This window comes from Colias eurytheme, chromosome 28 (assembly GCF_061535395.1).
Source record: "Colias eurytheme isolate Ceu_HAF_F1 chromosome 28, ilColEury1 Martin Lab GWU primary, whole genome shotgun sequence".
Taxonomy (NCBI): Eukaryota; Metazoa; Arthropoda; class Insecta; order Lepidoptera; family Pieridae; genus Colias; species Colias eurytheme.
In genome coordinates this window covers 1,866,089-1,886,082 of record NC_143007.1, presented here as the reverse complement: position 1 = coordinate 1,886,082, position 19,994 = coordinate 1,866,089, and the positions used below count along the sequence as shown (strand labels likewise).

At 32.7% G+C, this 19,994-nt stretch overlaps 2 protein-coding genes and 1 long non-coding RNA gene across 4 annotated transcripts in view; 2 read left to right on the top strand and 1 right to left on the bottom strand.

Annotated features, from left to right (window-relative positions):
• The window catches only part of LOC149896485 (uncharacterized), a 30,008-nt gene extending 19,330 nt beyond the window's left edge, over nt 1-10,678 (top strand). Inside the window, exons 6-16 of the mRNA XM_090117587.1 lie at nt 564-688; nt 1,030-1,166; nt 2,173-2,262; nt 2,937-3,098; nt 4,261-4,354; nt 5,150-5,309; nt 6,037-6,248; nt 6,845-6,960; nt 9,527-9,646; nt 10,204-10,264; nt 10,611-10,678. Coding sequence (XP_089973713.1) covers nt 564-688; nt 1,030-1,166; nt 2,173-2,262; nt 2,937-3,098; nt 4,261-4,354; nt 5,150-5,309; nt 6,037-6,248; nt 6,845-6,960; nt 9,527-9,646; nt 10,204-10,264; nt 10,611-10,642 — 1,309 coding nt within the window. The 3' untranslated portion in view covers nt 10,643-10,678. The remainder of the gene's footprint in view (nt 1-563; nt 689-1,029; nt 1,167-2,172; nt 2,263-2,936; nt 3,099-4,260; nt 4,355-5,149; nt 5,310-6,036; nt 6,249-6,844; nt 6,961-9,526; nt 9,647-10,203; nt 10,265-10,610) is intronic.
• A 599-nt stretch (nt 10,679-11,277) lies between these two features.
• Nucleotides 11,278-12,458, bottom strand: LOC149896484 (uncharacterized). The gene is made up of 2 exons (XR_016458314.1): nt 12,149-12,458; nt 11,278-11,824 (listed from the first exon to the last, which is right to left on the bottom strand). It is a non-coding gene; the product is annotated as an uncharacterized LOC149896484 (long non-coding RNA).
• A 919-nt stretch (nt 12,459-13,377) lies between these two features.
• On the top strand, nt 13,378-18,369 carry LOC149896483 (uncharacterized). 2 transcript variants are annotated; one of them, XM_090117555.1, is made up of 5 exons: nt 13,378-13,637; nt 15,615-16,270; nt 16,736-16,900; nt 17,311-17,614; nt 18,063-18,369. In XM_090117555.1, exons 1-5 carry the CDS (start codon nt 13,378-13,380, stop codon nt 18,367-18,369), a joined length of 1,692 nt encoding a protein of 563 aa, XP_089973681.1. The 2 variants fall into 2 exon arrangements, with proteins under 2 accessions (XP_089973681.1, XP_089973682.1); XM_090117556.1 differs by having other exon boundaries at nt 13,378-13,651; nt 15,647-16,270; nt 16,736-16,910; nt 17,312-17,614.
• Nucleotides 18,370-19,994: the final 1,625 nt, after the last annotated feature.

Genomic DNA, 19,994 nt, shown 5'->3' with positions numbered 1-19,994 from the left:
TAGCTGTACCCCATAGTTGGATGCCATAGGTCCATATGGGTTTCAAGATGGCTTTATATACTGCTAATTTGCTTTCTGTCCTCATTTGTGAATGGCGTCCAATTAACCAGTAAAGACTACGAAGTTTCAAGTCCAGTTGCTTCCGTTTTGTCCAAATATGTTTTCGCCATGTTAGCCTTCTATCCAAGTGCATGCCTAAGTATTTAGCATTATCCTCTTGAGGAATGTAATGCTTTCTGCAAGTTTTTTTGTTGCCATATTTACATGGAAACTGTTTCCTACGTATGGATTATAAAATTTTAAGGTCTACAAGCAAACATTTTTTTTACATACAGTCAAAGTCAAGTAAGTCAGTTTAGATTTTTTTTTGAAGTGATAACTTCTTTAGCGGCGTTGAACACTTTTTCTGTAATGGGTATAAAATCTTAAGCTCGCGCCAGGTCACGTGACCTGATCGAAAAAGCGTAAGACAGATACCATTCCAAAATATCAAACATGCTCAACGTTAATAATCAAGTTTTCACTTGTCTTTTTTTATTAATTCAACTTATTTATATTTCCAGGTGGTTCCGTTTGGTCGTTTTCGTGGTTGTCATCGGAGCGATTGCCGTGTTCCTTTACTTCGACACTAGAGATTCCCCGGAAAGACTTATATCCCTATTGGGTCTTGCTTTCTTGCTTCTTATGGGTAAGTATCCTTACTAATCTTAAGTATGCTTGTTCATATGTATTTGTTCATATCTTTCACGTCGCAACGGATTTATTTTATGATATGAATTACATACCTATATTATGTCTGAAGATAGGATGCTTGCGATGAAACATCTCATAACCATGGAAATTTCTTTTAACTCCGCCTGTGAAAATCTAGTATGTTCTACACGAGTGTCAATAATCAATTATTGTCTACACTTTTAGAAATTGTAGTTAGTTAAGTGTTATTGTCTCAATGTAATGTTACTTTTCTTTCGGCAAACGTGTTTTCATTCATTCATTCATTTATTCATTCATAAATAAACCTATTTCCAGGCTTCCTGTTCTCAGCCCATCCAGGACGAATTAACTACCGCAGTGTGATTGTCGGCCTGTTAATACAGTTTATATTTGGAGTGCTGTTCATTAGATGGGATACAGGCAGAGCCGCGTTACAATGTTTCTCTGATAAGGTAATATATGATGATAATAAGTTTAAAACGCGTCTGTCATTTTAACGCATAGTGTCATTGTTTGTTCATTCATTTATTCATTCATTGGTAAAGTTCTATCACACCCCGGACACTCCATACAAAATTATCGTTTTGACACTGTAGAGACTGCAAATGTGAGTGTTAACGCTTTATGGTTTGCACATTTGTGACTAGCGTAAAAAAAAATTCGCGTTTTTCTGATGAAATACATCCGTAAACAGCACAATATCTAACCATTTTCTACGAAAAACATCAAAAATCCAAAATAATAAAATTACTTTAAGTCAATTTGATTAATGTTGTCAATCTTCGTTGCGTATCGTCCCTGTAGAAAAATGCGGACCATTTTTAGTCTGATCGTGCGGGGTGAGGTAAGTGTTTAATTTTGGCGGGAGGCGGAGAGTGTCCGTTCTGTAGCGTTTAGCTACTATTATGTATTCTGTGGTTCTATAATATTCATAAATTTAGATTTTTCGTTCAATCATTCATTCACTCTTGAGGAATGTTTGATTGATTATTATTAAAGGTGCATATGATTTTTTTATAGTTTGTTCTTAATACACGATAAACAGTATTACTACAGGAATTTAGGAAAAGCATGATCAATTCACTATTGAAAGTCCCATCAAAATCTGTCCACTGTTTTGGATATCAATCAAGCTCAAAAAAGACAAGTAGTTGTTTATATTTTTTATCATGTAAGCAAGAAGCTTATATCTAATACACTTGAGATTTCAGTATGAACATTAACTTGTAACAAGAAAATATGACGTTGAATGACGCCTGTATGTTTTTTATCCCTTTCACACCCACTTGCCAAGATAGGTGTGAAAGGGATAAAAAACATACGGGCGTCATTCAAGGCCATATTTTCTTGTTACAAGTTAATGTTCATACTGAAATCTCCAGTGTATTAGATATAAGCTTCTTGCATGTAAGTAATACAGAAACAGTTTTATTGTAATTAGAATTATAATTTTTCCAGGTGGCAACATTCTTATCGTACGGTGTAGATGGCGCTGCCTTCGTGTTTGGAGACTTACTTGTTAGAACTGAACAAGTCTTCGCTTTTAGTGTAAGTGAAACTTTAATTACTAAATTAATTTATTGGTTTAGACGGGAATGTAATTTTTTTTTAAATGTTTATGAATAATGCTTGAGAAATGATTTAATTATGAAACCATATATTATATGTCGCAGTCATCGTTGAATTAGCTATTTGATTGAATGACTAGCGCGTTCATTGAATGGCTAAAGGACAGCTCTTCCAATTTTTTAATGTAACATTCAAAGGCCGGTGCCAATTCAATCAGATGACGGTGAATCACATAATTTTGCATATATTTTAAAAAGGAGCCTATGCCATTTTCTAGCCTAACTATCCTCAGACGCAAGAATAGACGAATAAGAAGAAGACGCAAACAAACAGACAAACATTCACTCACTCGTAAATAGTAGTGCGGATTTACAGATCCTACTAATATTATAAATGCGAAAGTTTGTAAGTATGGATGTACCTATGGATGTTTGTTACTCTTTCACGCAAATACTACTGAACCGATTACAATGAAATTTAGAACACATATAGAAGGTAGCTTGGATTAACACATAACACACACATTGGATTAACATATAGGTTTTATCCCGGAAATCCCACGGGAACGGGAACTATGCGGGTTTTCCTTTGAAAACGCGGGCGAAGCCGCGGGCGGAAATCTAGTTGACTAATATAACGAAATCCTTTTTCAGACGCTACCAGTAATATTCTTCTTCAGCATGCTCGTAGAAGTGCTATTCTTCTGGGGCGCTCTACAATGGTTCTGTTTGAAACTCGGCCATTTGTTACGAGCGGCTACTAATACCACTGTTTGTGAAAGTGTGATTGCTGTGGGGAATATATTCTTGGGGATGGTGAGTTTATCATTAAAATCAAAATTAATTGATCATCATAAGTATCAATATGTTTAATTTCATTTTCAACAACATTTTCCTCTAAAACGTCTTTTGCACGCCTCATAAGCGAAGCGTTGAGGTGGGTACTACTGTCACTTCGCGCAAAACATCTGATTTTTCAAACTTAAAATGTCTTTATGTATCATACATTGCACTTGTAAGATAATACATACACACACATATTAAGAAAAAACACTATTTTTAACATTCATGATATTTTTGATGTCATTTTTGTTATTTAAACTAGTTAAAAAACAGTTTAAAAAAGTTCTGTCTTGGACTCCGTGTGTCTGTATGTGCGGAGGATTTTCTTGTTAACACGATAGCGACCGAAATACTTTACTAATCGAGTCTTTTTTTTCTCTTACGCTTGAGTATGCTCAGGAATAGAACCCTTTCATTTTTCAGGGTCTGATTCGATGTGGTTTAATTGTTATTAAATAAACAAAAATAATAATTAATAAATAATTATTAAAAAAAAATTATGAGGCGTGCACTTTTGGATTTTCCAAACTATTTCATATATTCGTTGGTTTGATTTAACATTTTGCTTAGTTTATTTCTTTCTAATATTTTTCTATCGCCAGTATAATCATTATATTATCGTCAATATCATTATCATTATCAATGTTAACATTTTCATAATAATTATCATCAATACTATCTACATATTTAACAGGATCTCTAAAATTATTATCATGACCATCATCGCAACTACCGTTATCAATATTATTATAAACTTTTATTTAAACACAAAATGCGATCTTTATTTAAACATGAAAAATATCTTCAAATTTCACACAAAATCTTAAAGTTAGCAAAACTTGTACAAGCTTTATTGAAATTTTTTAAATAATGTAAAATTAATATTTAAAAATAAATTTAACAATACTGACAAAGTCGTCGTTTGGGTCGTCTCTAGTGTTTCGATCGTCGTGTTTGTGTTGAATCAATGCATTTAAAAAAAATAAACTATTTTTATTTTTTAATGATGACCTTATGGTGTCACATCTTACAGTGTACCTATTTATTTTCATTGATTCCTTAATAAAATCAAAGAATTTTAGTAACATGTTTCTTACTCAATAATTTAAAATAATTATTGACTAAAACTTTTCAGTCAGAATCGATTTTGCTGATAAAACCTTATCTTCCTTTGCTGACTCCATCGGAACTACACGTTGTACTGTCGTCTGGTTTTGCGACTGTTTCTGGTTAGTAAGTATTATATTTTGTATTATTTCTTAATAATTTTAAAGTAACATCAGAAAAAGCTAGAAATGTTTTATAAATTTCAAAATTATTTTGGCCAACAGATGAACACATATTTATATAAGATTTTACATGGTTTAGTTAAACCATGTAAAATCTTAATGTTTGTTTGATCAAAGCTTGAAAATGTTTTAGGTACATTTTGCGATTTTCCCAAAGCCTTTGACTGTGTAGAACATTTCACTGTATTGCGTTAACTCAATTATTATGGAATTAAAGGTTTACTTAAAAACTTTACACTTTAGTACCTTTGAATATGATACAGACCGTTGTTGTTAATGAATAAAGTTTTTGCGGCGCAATGATTAACATTGGTGGTCCACAGGGATCATGTTTAGGTCCCCTTATATTCCTGGTATATATTGATAACTAGCAGTCCGTCTACGTATATAGCCTATGGCAATCAAGGTTTACAAATTTATTCAATATAGAAATAATTTTTGAAATGGTTTCTGAGATTAATGTGTGACCAAACTTTTCAGCTTGATAATATAAGTGTAGATTTTCATTCAATTTATATTCGCAATTAGTATAAACATAGGTACCATTTCGTAGGTAGAATACAGGCCGTCCACATAGTCCTTCTTGATGTCTGCGCCCGCTGCTACCCAAAATTACTATTTAGAAATACTTACTATGTTATATATTAACTCTCCCTCCCCAGTTCATCACTTTTAGCCATATTTACCTCGCATTACTACTAAAAGGGAGTTAATACTTAAATCATAATTTTTCAGGCACAATACTAGCCGCATATATAGGTTTCGGTGCATCTCCCGCGCATCTTGTGACAGCAAGTGTAATGTCGGCACCTGCTGCTGTGTGCTATTCCAAACTATTGATGCCTGAAACTAGAAGATCGTTGACACGCGTCGATAATATACAGGAGGTTGAGAAGTATGTTTTTCGTTGTTATTTTGTTAAAAAAATATGGTTTCTCGATATAAATATTTATGGCAATTTAATTTGTAAGAATTTGTTATAGGTGGAATCGTAATTAATGAGTTATCTTTAATTTCACTAAATTCTAGAAGAAATTTAAAAATTGAACTTGCAAGAGTTAAAAATTTGCTACCATTTTGAACATTGATCGTAATTACTGTTTTAGTATTTCTTCGTTGCCCTTTGTCCATTTTTATTATCTACTAGCGGTCCGCCCCGGCTTCGCCCGTGGTACATATTTATGTTTTCTCTACATAAGAACCATCCTGGTACTTCAAGCAATATAATAAAAAAAGAATTATCGAAATCGGTCCACCCGTTCTCGAGTTATGCTCTTACCAACACATTTTGCGATTCATTTTTATATTATAAGAAGATTAATGACTTATTTCTTTCTTTATTATCATAATAGGTGTAATCTTTAATTTCTATTGTTTATCATTCTTGAAGTGAAACTTCTTTTGGCGCGTTGAGAGAGTGGAGAGAACTTTCAAGGTCGCGTTATGGCAATACCGTTACATCACCGTTTAGGTATTTTAGTATCTTTGAATCTTGCCAGAGAAGTTTCACTTCTAACACACTCTTTTTTTATATCAAGAATCTTGCTAACAAAGTTTCACTTCTGACACATGTGCTTAGCACTTTTTTTGTGTAGTAAAATTAATATTTGTATTATTTTCAGACAGGACCAATCAGCACTTTCCGCGGCTACACGCGGTGCGACAAACGGAATATCCCTAATTCTGAATATTATAGCGAATCTAGTGGCTTTTGTAGCTGCGATCGCGTTTCTGAACGGAGTTATTGGTTATTGTGGTGCTTTGCTCGGTTTACCAGATTTGAATCTGGAGTGGTTGTTGGGGAAAGTCTTTATACCATTGTGTTGGATGATGGGTGAGATTTGGATACTTTCAAACATAAATTTATAAAGAATAGAAAAAATTCGATCACTTTGCGGGACTCGAACCCGCATCCTTTCGCGCCAACCGGGGCGGATGCCTGACCAACTCAGCCACTCGTGACCCGCCAGAGTAATCGAATTTATTCTATTCTTTCAGTTTTATGTGTTTAATGGACACACCGCGCGACATCTATTGAGATGATTAACAATATAATACTTTTAAACAATAATTATGTTGAGAAAAACTGATCATGGTCGGGAATTGTGTGATAGATTTTTCTTTCGATTGAACATGTAGTTTTACCTTAGTTTTTCATAGCCGCCAAGACTGGTAGTCGCTTATAGATGGCATCACTTATTTTTATATTTATTTTTTTATATTTGAATAAAAATTAAAAGTTAAGAATTAATAAATATTTTTTTCATCATCTTAAATTATTACGGTGATAAATTCCACATACCTATTTAAAGATAACAATAAAATCATATCTTAACTCAAGTTTTTAGATATTAATTAATGGAATATGCCAAGATTTTGTTTATGTGTATAGTTGTTGGATTTAGTACTAATATTAAAATTTAATTATAGGAGTGCCCTGGGAGGAATGTGAATATGTCGGATCTTTGATTGGTCTGAAAACAGTCGTCAATGAATTTGTTGCATACCAGAGAATGGGAGAAATGAAGAAAGATGGATTGCTATCTGTAAGTATTTGTTCCATCATTATAAGCTCATCAGTTTCACCGGTCTTATCAGTTTTATCTTAGGTTTATAAGTTAAGGAAAAATTTTGAAGGTTAAATCTAATGGGGTCATTTTTGTAGTCATAAAATTGAATTAAGTTATTATTACCTATGTAAACAGTTAAATTATTTATATGTTTAACCATACTATTACATCTCAGTTAATTATAATTGATACGTTTACTAATTGTACACAGTTGTGCGTTGTTATCTTACGTTAGTCATTTTTATATATTAAAAAACTTTCAGCAAATACAAACTTAATCGCATTACTAATAATATATTAATAAAATAAAGGCCTATTTTTCATTTTTTATTTTATTTTTTAAAGTAACATTGTGGTTTTTTCTGGTAACAGAAGGGTTTTCCATACAAATTTGACCTGTCCCAAGTAGCACTTCGTTACAGAAAATATAAAATAACTACAATTTCCAATATACCAACCCACATCAATTAAAATATTACTATAAACAGAATATTGTAAATATTTCTAAGAGTAGATTTTAAAACCGATCAGTGCTAAAATTTATTTTATAAAAATTTTTTTAACTTTGTCCCACGTAGTGTTTAGAATCGTGTGCTCTACTATGTTACTAAATAAATAATTACTCAAAATAGAGGTGGCGCTGTTTTCGACTTTCTATTAGCTTGAGCAAGGTTTCTGCAGCCATTGTGGTCGTTCGTTAGGTCGGGGGGAGGGGTAAATTGAATTTCAGTCGATCGCATGGCGTTGAACGTGCCGCGTGTTTTTATTCCGCATCAACATTGTTACCTCCCTATTAACGTAAGTAAAACCGTTTTTTTCTATTATTTTACGTTCAATTTGTTGTTTAAGGGGTAATTATGCTCAATTTGAAATAAAAAAATAACTAAATGCATTATTCTATGATTTATGTCTTTTAGAATGTAAAATTTACAACTCTGTTATCATCATTCTGTTACTTAGCTCATGGTAACAGAGTTGAGTAAGCATGTATTCTTTAACTTTTGTTTGAAATTTTATATTTGTAATATGTTTTTTCTTAATAATCGGTTTCCTAAAGTAATTTTGAGTTGTTATATGTAAATAAATCATATATAATTAAATGTAACCTTGAAGATATTGTTACAGGATATTCTGCCGTTATTAACGCCTTTAAAATGCTTCTCACGCTAGCTGAGCAGCAAGCAAGTTAAGAGGAACATATCGCAGTTATTTACAGATTATATAAAATTGAAGTAACAATTACAAACAGTTAACAAGAGATACGAGACGTATTAAAAACAATGCAACAGAGAAAAACGAAAAAAGTCTAAAAATACGGACGGCAATCCAGTAAATCCAGTAAAAACTATTAAAAAACGCCATGAAAAAGTTAAAAATCGGAAGGAAAAGTATGCTATTGATAAAATATTTGACAAGAAGGCCGTTAAATTCTCTAGGCAGGAAATACAAATTATAAAAGAGTGTCTTGCTGTGGATCAAAGTTTCATATGAAAAAAATCAGCCCACATGTAAGAAAAATGTTTTAAAAACCAAAATCAATCTTTTCGAACGTGAAAACATATCAAGAGTATGCAATTTATTCACTTATAGTACAAAAAGAACAACTAAGTTACTATGTTACAACTCTGTTATTTTCGTGTCCCGAAGATTAAAGAACATATTTACGAAATTTAGGAAAAGCTATTCAATATAATATTACAATAGGTTAATTTGCCAGTTAATGAAGCGGTTATATGTTGTAATTAGCTGTTAATTTATAGATATTTCATGGATTTGTGTAGAATTTAAGGTTTGTTATTATTCATAAAGTAACAGAGTTGACTAAAACTTTAAATGAATTACTGTAAAACTTAAAAAAAGCTTGTACTTCTAATGGTGATTATAAGATATAAGACTGTAATTAATATAAAAGCCAAAATATGTGCAACTGGCTTATTTAATTTTATGATAAAAGGTAAAGTATAATGATAACAGAGTTGTATTTTTTCACCACCCTGACGCACTAAATCTGAAATAAATCTTAAATTATTAGCTAAACATCGCGGCCAACTTAAATAAACCCTACTTCAGTTGTTTTAACAGGCACAGGCATAAAGAAAAGTTCAATTTTAAAATATTTTCTTTTTCACATTTTTGAAATCTGCAGTTACGTTTACCTGCGCAAAATTTGACAATGACCCATTTATTTTTCAAGACTTCAGTATATAATTTTCTTACGGATACCAAAACAATCACAATTTTCAGCACTTCAAATTATACTTACACCTATAGTGAGTGAAGTAGTGCAAACTGAATTGTGTATGATATAATCGTGTAAATTGTAGTGTGTTCGTGTAATTATGAAAATTGAATTGTGTGTACATTTAAATAATTAGATTAATTAACTCTCTATTTTCATATGTGCACAGTGCATACCCAAATTTGCACACCCAATCGATGGGTAGAATGTATAAGCCACATAATGTAATTAAAACATCTATCATTTGTAACTACAATCTTGCAAATAAATATAATTTGTATTTATAAATAAATGATATTCCAGGCGCGATCTGAACTAATAGCGACATATGCTCTATGTGGCTTCACAAACCCGTCTTCAGCCGGCATCATGCTTGGAGCAATAGCGGCTATAGCACCGCAACAAAGAGAAACGCTATCCTCTGTGAGTATACTAGCTGTGCCCTGCGGTGTTGCTCTTAGCGTGATGATATATAGCCTTCCTCGATGGGCTATCTAACGGTGAAAGAATTTTTCAAATAGCACCAGTAGTTCCTGAGATTAGCGCGTTCAAACGAACTCTTCATAATCTTCTTCTTTATAATATTAGTATATATTCTACTGCCTTTGGCCGGTTGACTTGGTTGGTAGTGCCCCTGCCTTCCAAGCCACTGGTCGCGGGTTTGATTCCCATCCGGGGCAAATATTTGTGTGATGATGTGATTTATGTTTGCTCTGTGTCTCTGTGTTAATTATCTATATATGTATATATGTATTTAAAAATTATATATGTTTATCAGCCATTTAGTTTCCATAACACAAGCGAAATCTTAGTATGGGCTCACCCAGGAAACTCCATACAAAATTATCGTTTTGACACTCACACTAGCATTAGACATTTGTACAGAATCAGAATCAGAAATAGAATCATTTTGTGTCATAAAAATAAAGATAATACGTACATAAGTACATACAAATAACAAATATTTATTTAATTTTCAGTTGGCGGTTAGAGCGTTTTTCGCAGGCTGTGGTATTTGTTTCATGACTGCTTCAATCGCGGGTAAGTTTTTGTGTACCGATTTTGGTAGGAATTTGATAAATGATTTGATCAAGTACTTTTTCGACCTTTTTTGGACATAGCATTAATTATAATTATTATTTTATTATTTATTAATTATTATTTTTCTTACTAATGATAACCTTCGTGTTTCTATAATATTATGTATATAGGTAGGTATGTGTAAAATGTTCCGTATTTATTTATTAAATTTCCGAATCGATTTTAATGAAATTGAACATAGAAATAGATTACACTTTCGAGATAGTCATTTTTTGCGAACTCAAAACTCTTAAAAAAATGTAACTATGAAGAATTTATTTTACAAGACTATTTTTTTTTGTTTCAGCGCTACTTATGCCGGAAGGTTCATTTGGTTGACGACTACGTATAAACTAAGCCTAGTTAACATAATTAATATGTAGGTACTTAAAAATTAAATAATAAGAAATATAGGTGTAACTTGTTCTTTTTTATTTGTGAAATACTTAAAAATTAAAAAAAAAAAATATGCAGAAGTAGTTAATCAAAATAATACTTTTGTTTCTCTTCTATATAATTTTTCTAATAAAAAGAACAAGTTATACGAATTTATAACAAAGAGCTTACCATTGTACTTAAATTGTAATTTAATTTAAGTTATGTAGAATTTTACTTAATTTTTTTTTACTATTTCACCCAATTTATGAATTTGGATGATTTAATTTATGACAATATATTACTGGTACAAATTCATAATAATTTACAAAAAATGCTCGAAATTTTGACAAAAAATGTGTCCTTTTTTTCAAATTTTCTTATGACAGACGCACAAGCGTGAAACGTCAATTTGACATTTGTAGTTTTTTTTCTAAATATTCCTACCATTTCATTTAACAATAGCGAGTCGGTTCTGGTCGTGAGGGTTGCAGTTCAAACCTAACCTAACCTACTAGGTCGAATTTGAGACTTAAGTAAAACTCGCTATTGTTTTACTTGCCCATTACAGAAAGATTTAAGTGTTAAAATCTATTCAGTACAGTGCGACACAAAAGAGATGAAAATAAATGAGGGCGCCACCGTCGCTCATATAGCAACACTGATACTGCGACGCAAGCGATCTTGATACTATAGAATAAAAATCCAAAAATCTATATATATATAATCTAAAATAAATACCGCGATTTAAACCGTTATAATTGTTTCATTGTAGCAATAGTGTAAATTTAAGACAAAAATACATTAGTATTTTAATTGACCTACCTAGGTCAAATTTTACTTAAATGTATTTGGAATTAGTTATTTTATAAAAATCGGTCAAGTGCTTAGACTGCAGAGGCGCACATAGAATCAAACATACAAACAAACAAGCATACATGCAGCTCAAACACATTACCCTCTTTCTGGGTCCGTCGGGTAGAAAAAAACAAGGCGATTTGAAAACCACATATTTTTATTTTTTTTTGTAGATAAATTTTGTACATTAATATAATTCATCAAAATCTAAATATTCTACTCCTTCAAAGGACTGATCATCACTCTGTTTCGAAGTACTGGCAAGAGGGTACGGGGCATCTTCAGTATCTGTAAATATGATACAGTAAATATAATTTTTTTTCTTATGGTTTGATTGATTAATAGATAGATAGTTGTATGAAAACAGTTATCACTATACTATGTAGTAAAATCTAAACTAGGTACTTTATTTGAGGCTGGTTGGATTGGATATAACTTCTTGACTCAAATTGTGCTGGTCGCACTATAAAAACTAGTTTTTGTTTACATACAAATAACCTCAAATTAAATTGCGAAAACGTAATAATCGCCATACATACATACATTAAACACTCGTCACTAATGGAATATTCTATTTTACGTAGTACTAAGCAAAAATAAATGGAATCTCACCGGTATATTCTGCTGTACGTTTGTAAACGTTTTCCAAATCAGTCAATAAATTTCCAGCTTGAAATTCGGACAAACACCGAATAAAAACTTTATACACCACATCACGGACACCGCTACGTTTAACCTTTTTCATGATGTCTCCTTTTTTATTTAAATTTCTTGTTCTAAATAACAATTTTATCTCAATAATTCTCCACTTCACGAAAAAAACAACAAATTTTTATTCAACTTGACAGCTACATTGCCAATTCAGGGTTGCCAGGTAATGAAAAACGAATTAGTTCCAAAATAATAAATTTCATCTCTTTTATGTCGTACTATACGTTGGTTAAAACCTATATTGACTGAATGTCTGCTCTTTAAATCAGTCAACTAGGTTATTGACAAAGGGCGTCGGTTAATATCCTTATTGACTGATTTTATATGATGCAATCATATAAAATCAGTCAGATAATAAATAATAACCGTCAATAAGGATATTGACTGGTTCAGGGTTTTGACTGTAGCATAAACATTTGTATGTAAAATCATTTAATATGAATTAAAAATACTAACTACAAAGATTTAACGTTATACCATTAGAATAAGATTATCATTTATAATAAGAGTTGTTTATAGGTATAATTATTAAGTACTAAAATTGCATTTATTAAAGAAAAACTTAATTTTAAACATGTTGAATCACGCAGCACGCTCAAGTTATTCCCTTGTTATAAGAAAAAACTATCTATATAAGTTACCATACATTGTGATTTATTTAATTTATATAAATTACCCATATTTTGTGATTAATTTTAATAAAAAAATTATTGCTATCAATTGTTGTTTTTATTATTCATAATGTCCTACCCAGATATCCTACCTTAATTTCCATCCTTTTTCATTTGTCATATCCAAAACTAGCCCTTAATAATGGGGAAATATTTCTGACTGTCTCTACCGTTTTCAATCATTTAACTGATTTGATTACATTTAATACCTACAAAGATAAGCAAAAGCCGATGAAAAATTAGAGCAAAACCACAAAACTAATTTATTCACAAAGAAATAATAAAAGAGGTTCTGTAATTCTTAAAAAAAAGCTCTACTGACATCACACAATAAACAACCTAGACCAACAAAGAAGAAAACGACATTTCATTTTTCGAAATTAACAAGCAAAAATGTCACACTATGCCCTCTTATAAAATAAATATTAGAACAAAAAACCCCGGCGATCCGTATCAGTTATGATACCGTATCCAAATTGCCAAATATATGTGTCCGTATTTATTTATATTGCAACTAAAACATTGTGCTTCATAGTGGAAAAACATCGTGTGATGCGTAATCCCACTCTAACGAGCATCCCAGAAAAACGGGAGTCAGACGATGACGTCATAAAATGGGTGCCAAAGAAAAAACACGAAGTGCTGAAAGCCAAATACAAGTGCTTGAAGAAACTGTTCCAAATATACGACGCGAGCGTTATAGGTATCCTGGCTAAACTGTACATTATAGGGCGTGGAGTTGAGAGTCGTAATTTTTTTTGTGGTTAGCTATTGTCCTATGGAACCTAAATCTGAAATTTCACAGCGCGAAAACTTTTTGTTTTTGAGTCACGAATTTTTGAAAATCGGAAAATTTTACTCCATTTTATCTTTGAAACGCGAACTTACTGTTATGACAGTGTCAAATTGACCTACAGCGATTGTCAAACGCGTTTCATTTCAGGTAAAACATTTCTATCTAACAAAAAAAATATTATAATTTAAATTTTATTTATGAAATTTGTATATTTTTTAACAACAACATTAAAAATAATTATTATTAAGTATAGTTTTTGTAAAATAGATTAAATAAAATAAAATTATTAATATTCGCAATTTATAATTTAACAAAAATATTAATCGAAGTGTCTAGTCGTCCGCTAAACGGATGAATAAAATAAATTAGTCGTCCGATTACCGGATTGATGGAGTAATGTGTGAGTGTCATTTTAACACCTATTTATTATTGTTTTATCGTAAAGATAACGCTAATATAAGCATGTTTTATAGGAACAACTTTTCTCTAAAATAAAAAATGGCGGAGATATTCACCCTCAATTCGTTAGGTTAGGTTTAGGTTAGGTTAGCCTTTAGGTTAGGTTAGGTTAGGTTAGGTTTCTTAAAAATAAACTACACAGAAATAGGAGCCCCGCGAAGCGGGGCTCCGTCAACGCGCAAAAAAAAATCAAGTTAGGTTAGGTTAGCCGTTAGGTTAGGTTAGGTTAGGTTTCTTAAAAAAAAAAACTACACAGAAATAGGAGCCCCGCGAAGCGGGGCTCCGTCGACGCGCAAAAAAAAATCTAGTTTAGGTTAGGTTAGCTGTTAGGTTAGGTTAGGTTAGGTTTCTTTAAAAAAAAAACTACACAGAAATAGGAGCCCCGCGAAGCGGGGCTCCGTCGACGCGCAAAAAAAAATCAAATACCTACGTGTGCCCTCCTCCCCCCACAAAAAACCTATAATACGTGCGGCAGTTCTCTAAAGAAATCCCGATAACCTAACTATATAGATAAATAGATGTTATCGGACGATTAAATTATTTTATTCATCCGGTAATCGGACGACTAATTTATTTTATTCATCCGTTATTTGTACACATTTGTATTATAACACCTATTTATTATTGTTTTATCGGAAAGATTACGCTAATAAAAGCATGTTTTGTTGGGGCAACTTTTCTCTAAACTTGATAATTACCAAGATACAGGAATATTATGTATTCAATATTAAGCTGCGAAAGTCCGAGTCTAGCTAAAAAACGTTACGCTAAAATAAGCATTTCATTATCATAAGACTTGCCACAGAACCGAAGCTGTCAACCCCGAATTCCACGTGGTCTTGTCTGCCCTACCCCTAGAGTGTATGTAAAAAGCCGGAGGCGCGGAGGGAGAGCAGCCCTCGCCCGCCGTGACAAAGCTCGGGAGCCGTGCGGAGCGGAGCGGCTGAGGCTGGTCGCCGAAGGCGACCAATAAGCTGAAGCTGCGAAGTGGAGTACGGGCGACCGTGCTTTGTCACGCAAGGGCGGAAGGGCTGCACTTCCCGTAGCGCCGGAGCTAAGGCAGTGTCTGAGACAATATAAAAAAGACATGAGGAGATAGGGAAAGGGTTAGGTTAGGTTTTATCATCAATCTTTGAGGGCGAATATCTCGGCCATTTTTTATTTTGGAGAAAAAGTTTTTTTTATAAAACATGCTTATTTTAGCGTTTTGAATAAAAATTATGTATTTTATGATACCTAGGTATACAATTTTCACTTTAGATCAAAAATTTTCTAATTTACTTTGCGCCCCCTTTGCTTTAGGCGGACCAAAACTTAATTTGTAAATATCTCGAAAACTATTAATTTTCGCGCCCCCCCCTTTACAGGGGAAGTTCCTAGTACCCACCCCCCCTCTCTCCACCCCCCACTACCCCCAAATTCCACGCCCTATAATGTACAGTTTTACCGGTATCCTACCTGAGACCTATGTAGAACCTATACCTGAACCTAAAAGACGAAGGAAAAGATCGCGTAGAACCAAAACGGACGCTGGCGCGGGAACTACTGAAGTTTCCAACGGTGACGTCACTATTAAATCTGAAGATACATCCATTCCAACAACTGTTATAAGGGAACTACAGAGTCAAATATCTGAATCACATATAAGCAGGTCTATAAGCAAAGACGAATCTACACAAGATTCAAATGAAAACGTATCCGTACAAAGCGAGAGAGAATCTAGGGACTCGAGGGAGTCTAGACATTCAGAATTCCAAGCTCCCTATAGAAGCAAGCGGCACAAACCAACACGCTTTCAATGCTTCCTGCAACGGATATTCGGTTTGAAACCAGAGAGAAATTACCATTATAAGATCCAAAATCCTAGAACATATGCAGCGAGTGACGATGATATTGTTAATCGCTATGAAAAGAGACGTCGTCGAGGCTTGCGGTTAAGACGAGGGAGGAGACCAAAGAAAACACATTCTGAGATAGCTTTAAGGGAATCGAAGAGTCCAGTTATATTAAATTATGTTCAGAGTGTGCAGAGGAATTGTCTGATGGACACTACGCCACGACAGTGCCCTATTGTTGGATGTAGAATGATGTTTTATGGTAAGCTATGGTATAGATAATATTACAATACTATTATGGCGATCTTTTCTGTTAATTATTAGTCATTCACGAAGTCTTATGTTATTTTGTTGCGGACTCTCCATAGAAGAAAACGCATAGCGGTAGGTAGTAGGTAGTTAAGTATTTCATATTCGTCAACAATATATAAATTATAAATATTTCGATAAATATATGTATAATATTGCATGGTTCTTTCTTTGATGAATTTAAAAACTTACCTACAAGTTTGTCAACAAATACTAAAATTACCTAGCTTTCAGCCCGCGACTTCGCCCGCCCGTTTTTAAAGAAAATCCCCAATAGTTTCCTTTCCTGTGGGATTTCCGATAATTTTTTTGTGTTAAATGTTAATCGAAGTTGTGCCGAATTTCAAATATTTGCTCCTAGAATTTTTCTATTTTGACGATGTGAAACTAATACTATTTAATACATTATTTGATACAGGAATAATAAACTACAACGACCACCTAAACCTGTGCCACTTCCCTGAACGCCGGCACATCTGCCACTACTGCCATGAAGGCTTCGTGCTCGAACATGACAAGTTTCTGCATGAAAACGAACACTTGGGCATCTCGAAGCTGAACGCTAATGTTGTTTCTGTAGCTTCTAATGAACGGTATTTTACTCTTACATGGATGATTATTTTGATTCATGAATTTGTGCATATCCAATATGAGTAGAATTATGAATTTAACATTTTGTAATAGTCAACTTAGTTGTTGTAGATTTATTTTTGATGGCTTTTTGTTTTCTTCTTCCTTTAATGGAGACTAAAAATAGGTTCACACTAGCTGTGCACACTATTTGTGTGTGTGCGTATATTAAAATGCATTTATCTTAATAAATTATAGCATAATTGCTTCCGTGGGCTACTTGAGACCTACATAACAAAAAAAAATCATAAAAATCCGTTCAGTATTTTTGTTTGAAATGGTGATTAAACAGACATTCTTCTTAAGTTTTATAGTTTACAGACTTCGAACACCAAACTGCTCATGTACTTAAATATTATTTCAGGCCATCAACAAAAATAGCAAGCATCACCCAAACAGACCCAGAATTAAAAATCGACGTTCCAGAAGACAAGCTAAAGAAAATCGTTTCATTTTTCGACAAAATAACAGACCCTGAGCAAATTATCAACGGAATTAATAAAAAGCAATATGAGTCTAGTTTACACACTACTACTGATTCTGACGTGAAATCTGATAAACAGTCGTGTGTGTCGCAACGGAAGACGTCTGACGCGTCTGATGTGACGTCACAGTGCGTGTGTGACCCCGTCAGATGTCAAATGTGTGGAGAACAATTTAAGTACCGGTGAGTTACATACATACATAATAATTATAAACTTTTGTTTTAGCAATTCCTCAACAACTCTATATCTAATAGAGTTGTTGAGGAATTGCTGTCAGACTTCTGAACGTGTTGGCAGCACTGCGTGTTATTAGTTATAGAACTAATAGGAATGGTAAAGAAATTATGGACGTACCTAATTTGATGAATTTTCGGTTAGGTATTTTATATATTTTATTCAGTAATATTTGCAAAAGTTTCAGTCAGACAACAATAATTATCGAATCGCTGTAAGAGAATTTCCATTTTAATTTGTTTTTATTTATAAGTTACCTTAAAAACACCTAATTTGTTACCTAATCCGAGATTGAATTGGGATAAAAAATCGGTTAAGTAGTTAGTCTCCAAAATTTTCAATAACAAAATAATGTTCAACAGCTCTTTGTATTAAAAGTCTTATATTTCTTTACAGGCGTCAACTAAGCCTCCACATAGACGTAGATCATCGAAACAACGAGAAATTCACAAAATACCACAGCTGTGCCGGTATTATCAACAAAGTAGCCAAAAAAACATCTCTCTATCATTCCGAAACAGAGTCCTCTCAAAGCGATTCCTCTGGAAAGTCGTTGAGTGACGAACCATCTACTAACATAGTTTATTATACATCTATCGAGTCGATAAATAAGAAACCGTCGGTTGTCAATTCGTTGGTCCAAAAAGTGCGTAGTGGTTTTTGCTATAAGTGGGAGCCTGGTACTAAAATTATTCGTGTGTAGTGTTGTGTGAATAAAATTGTAAATGTTTTTTGTTGTTTTATTTTGAACTACCTTTGCGCGACGTCGCCTGCTTTGTCTGAAACCTCATAAGTTACATGTATTAAAACTTTGTTTTCTATTATGTAGTGATGCCTTCCGAAATAAATGGTTTATTCAACTGAACTACACAGATGTATTTTTTAAGTTGTAGAATGGTACAATTGTTTGCGCTTTAATTACTGGGTTCGATTCCCAAAAAATATGTATTTAAGGCAGCCAGATTTAAGAAATACATAGGTAAATATTATAATATTAGCCTTTGATAATTAGTTTTATAGCATTGAAATGCTTTATAAATCAAGATAAAATGAATTTTAAAAAATATGTTGAAAAAATCGATCACGAAGGATTCGAACCCACGTTTAACTGCCTATACAGTAAAACATCAGTATAAAAGAGCTATTCTTTACTCGAACTATCAATATATACTAAGGTAATATAATAAAATAAAACAACAAAATATCACAAACCACACATTTATTGTAGTTTAATTTCAACACAACTCCTTGGGCTGTGAGATCGCAAAAACAATTTCATTGGAAGCCATTGCATACGGGGATCCATCATTTTGGAAACTGCATCTTTTTTTATTTCTATTATTATTTATTATTCAAAGAATGATTATTGCAAACAATAATTAGCCAAGTTTTTATTTTACAATAAACTACATTAGTCGTCCGTGAATAGCTAGATTTAAAACCTTGCCATTCACGTAACGTTCGTTTGCCAGTTCATGAAAAATATAGGTATCATCATTTCATCTAATCTCAGGAACTACTGGTCCGATTTGTAAAATTCTTTCGGTGTTAGATAGCCCATTTATCGAGGAAGGTTATAGGCTATATATCATCACGCTAAGACCAACAGGAGCGGAGCAATTCGGGTAAAACCGCGGGCACAGCTAGTATGAAACACAATCCCAAAATAATGGACCCCCGTACAATAATTTAAACTTAACTAAGTCATTAACATATAAATCTAAAATAATCAAAATTCAAATATAATCCTAATATCTCAAAACTTTGTATAGAATAAAGTAAATACAACTTATATAAAGGTTATTATTATCACGTAAAACAATATAGACTCAATAAACAGGGTTTTTTTACACTCTAGTACAAAAAGATCTAAAAACTAACGTCAAATTAATCTTAGTAATAAAAAATACCCTATAATGGTCTTACCACAAAACAATTTAAACACAGTCTAACTTTAAACCAGGGATCTGTCACTTTAATAGTTGTCTATGTGAAATACGACAAAACCAGATTAAAGAGAACCCGCGCTTACAGTTAAACCCTGTCTAAAATTCTTTGTGGTAAGACAGTAAAACTCTATTTATACAGGCGATAAAAAAAAACGTCCCTCCAACACACGCATGTTTGTCCGCATCAAACACAAAACCGCCAAAACGACTGAAGCGATCTCACTAACTCTGTACACGTTTTACAAACCATCGTTTCATACATAGCACCAATTCCGTGATATTAACATTTCTCTTGGCCCGTCGTGTTTTTAAAAAATATAATAAGTATATAAAATTTAAAAAAATACAGTAATGTTGTCTTCTTTTTAATAAAAAAAAA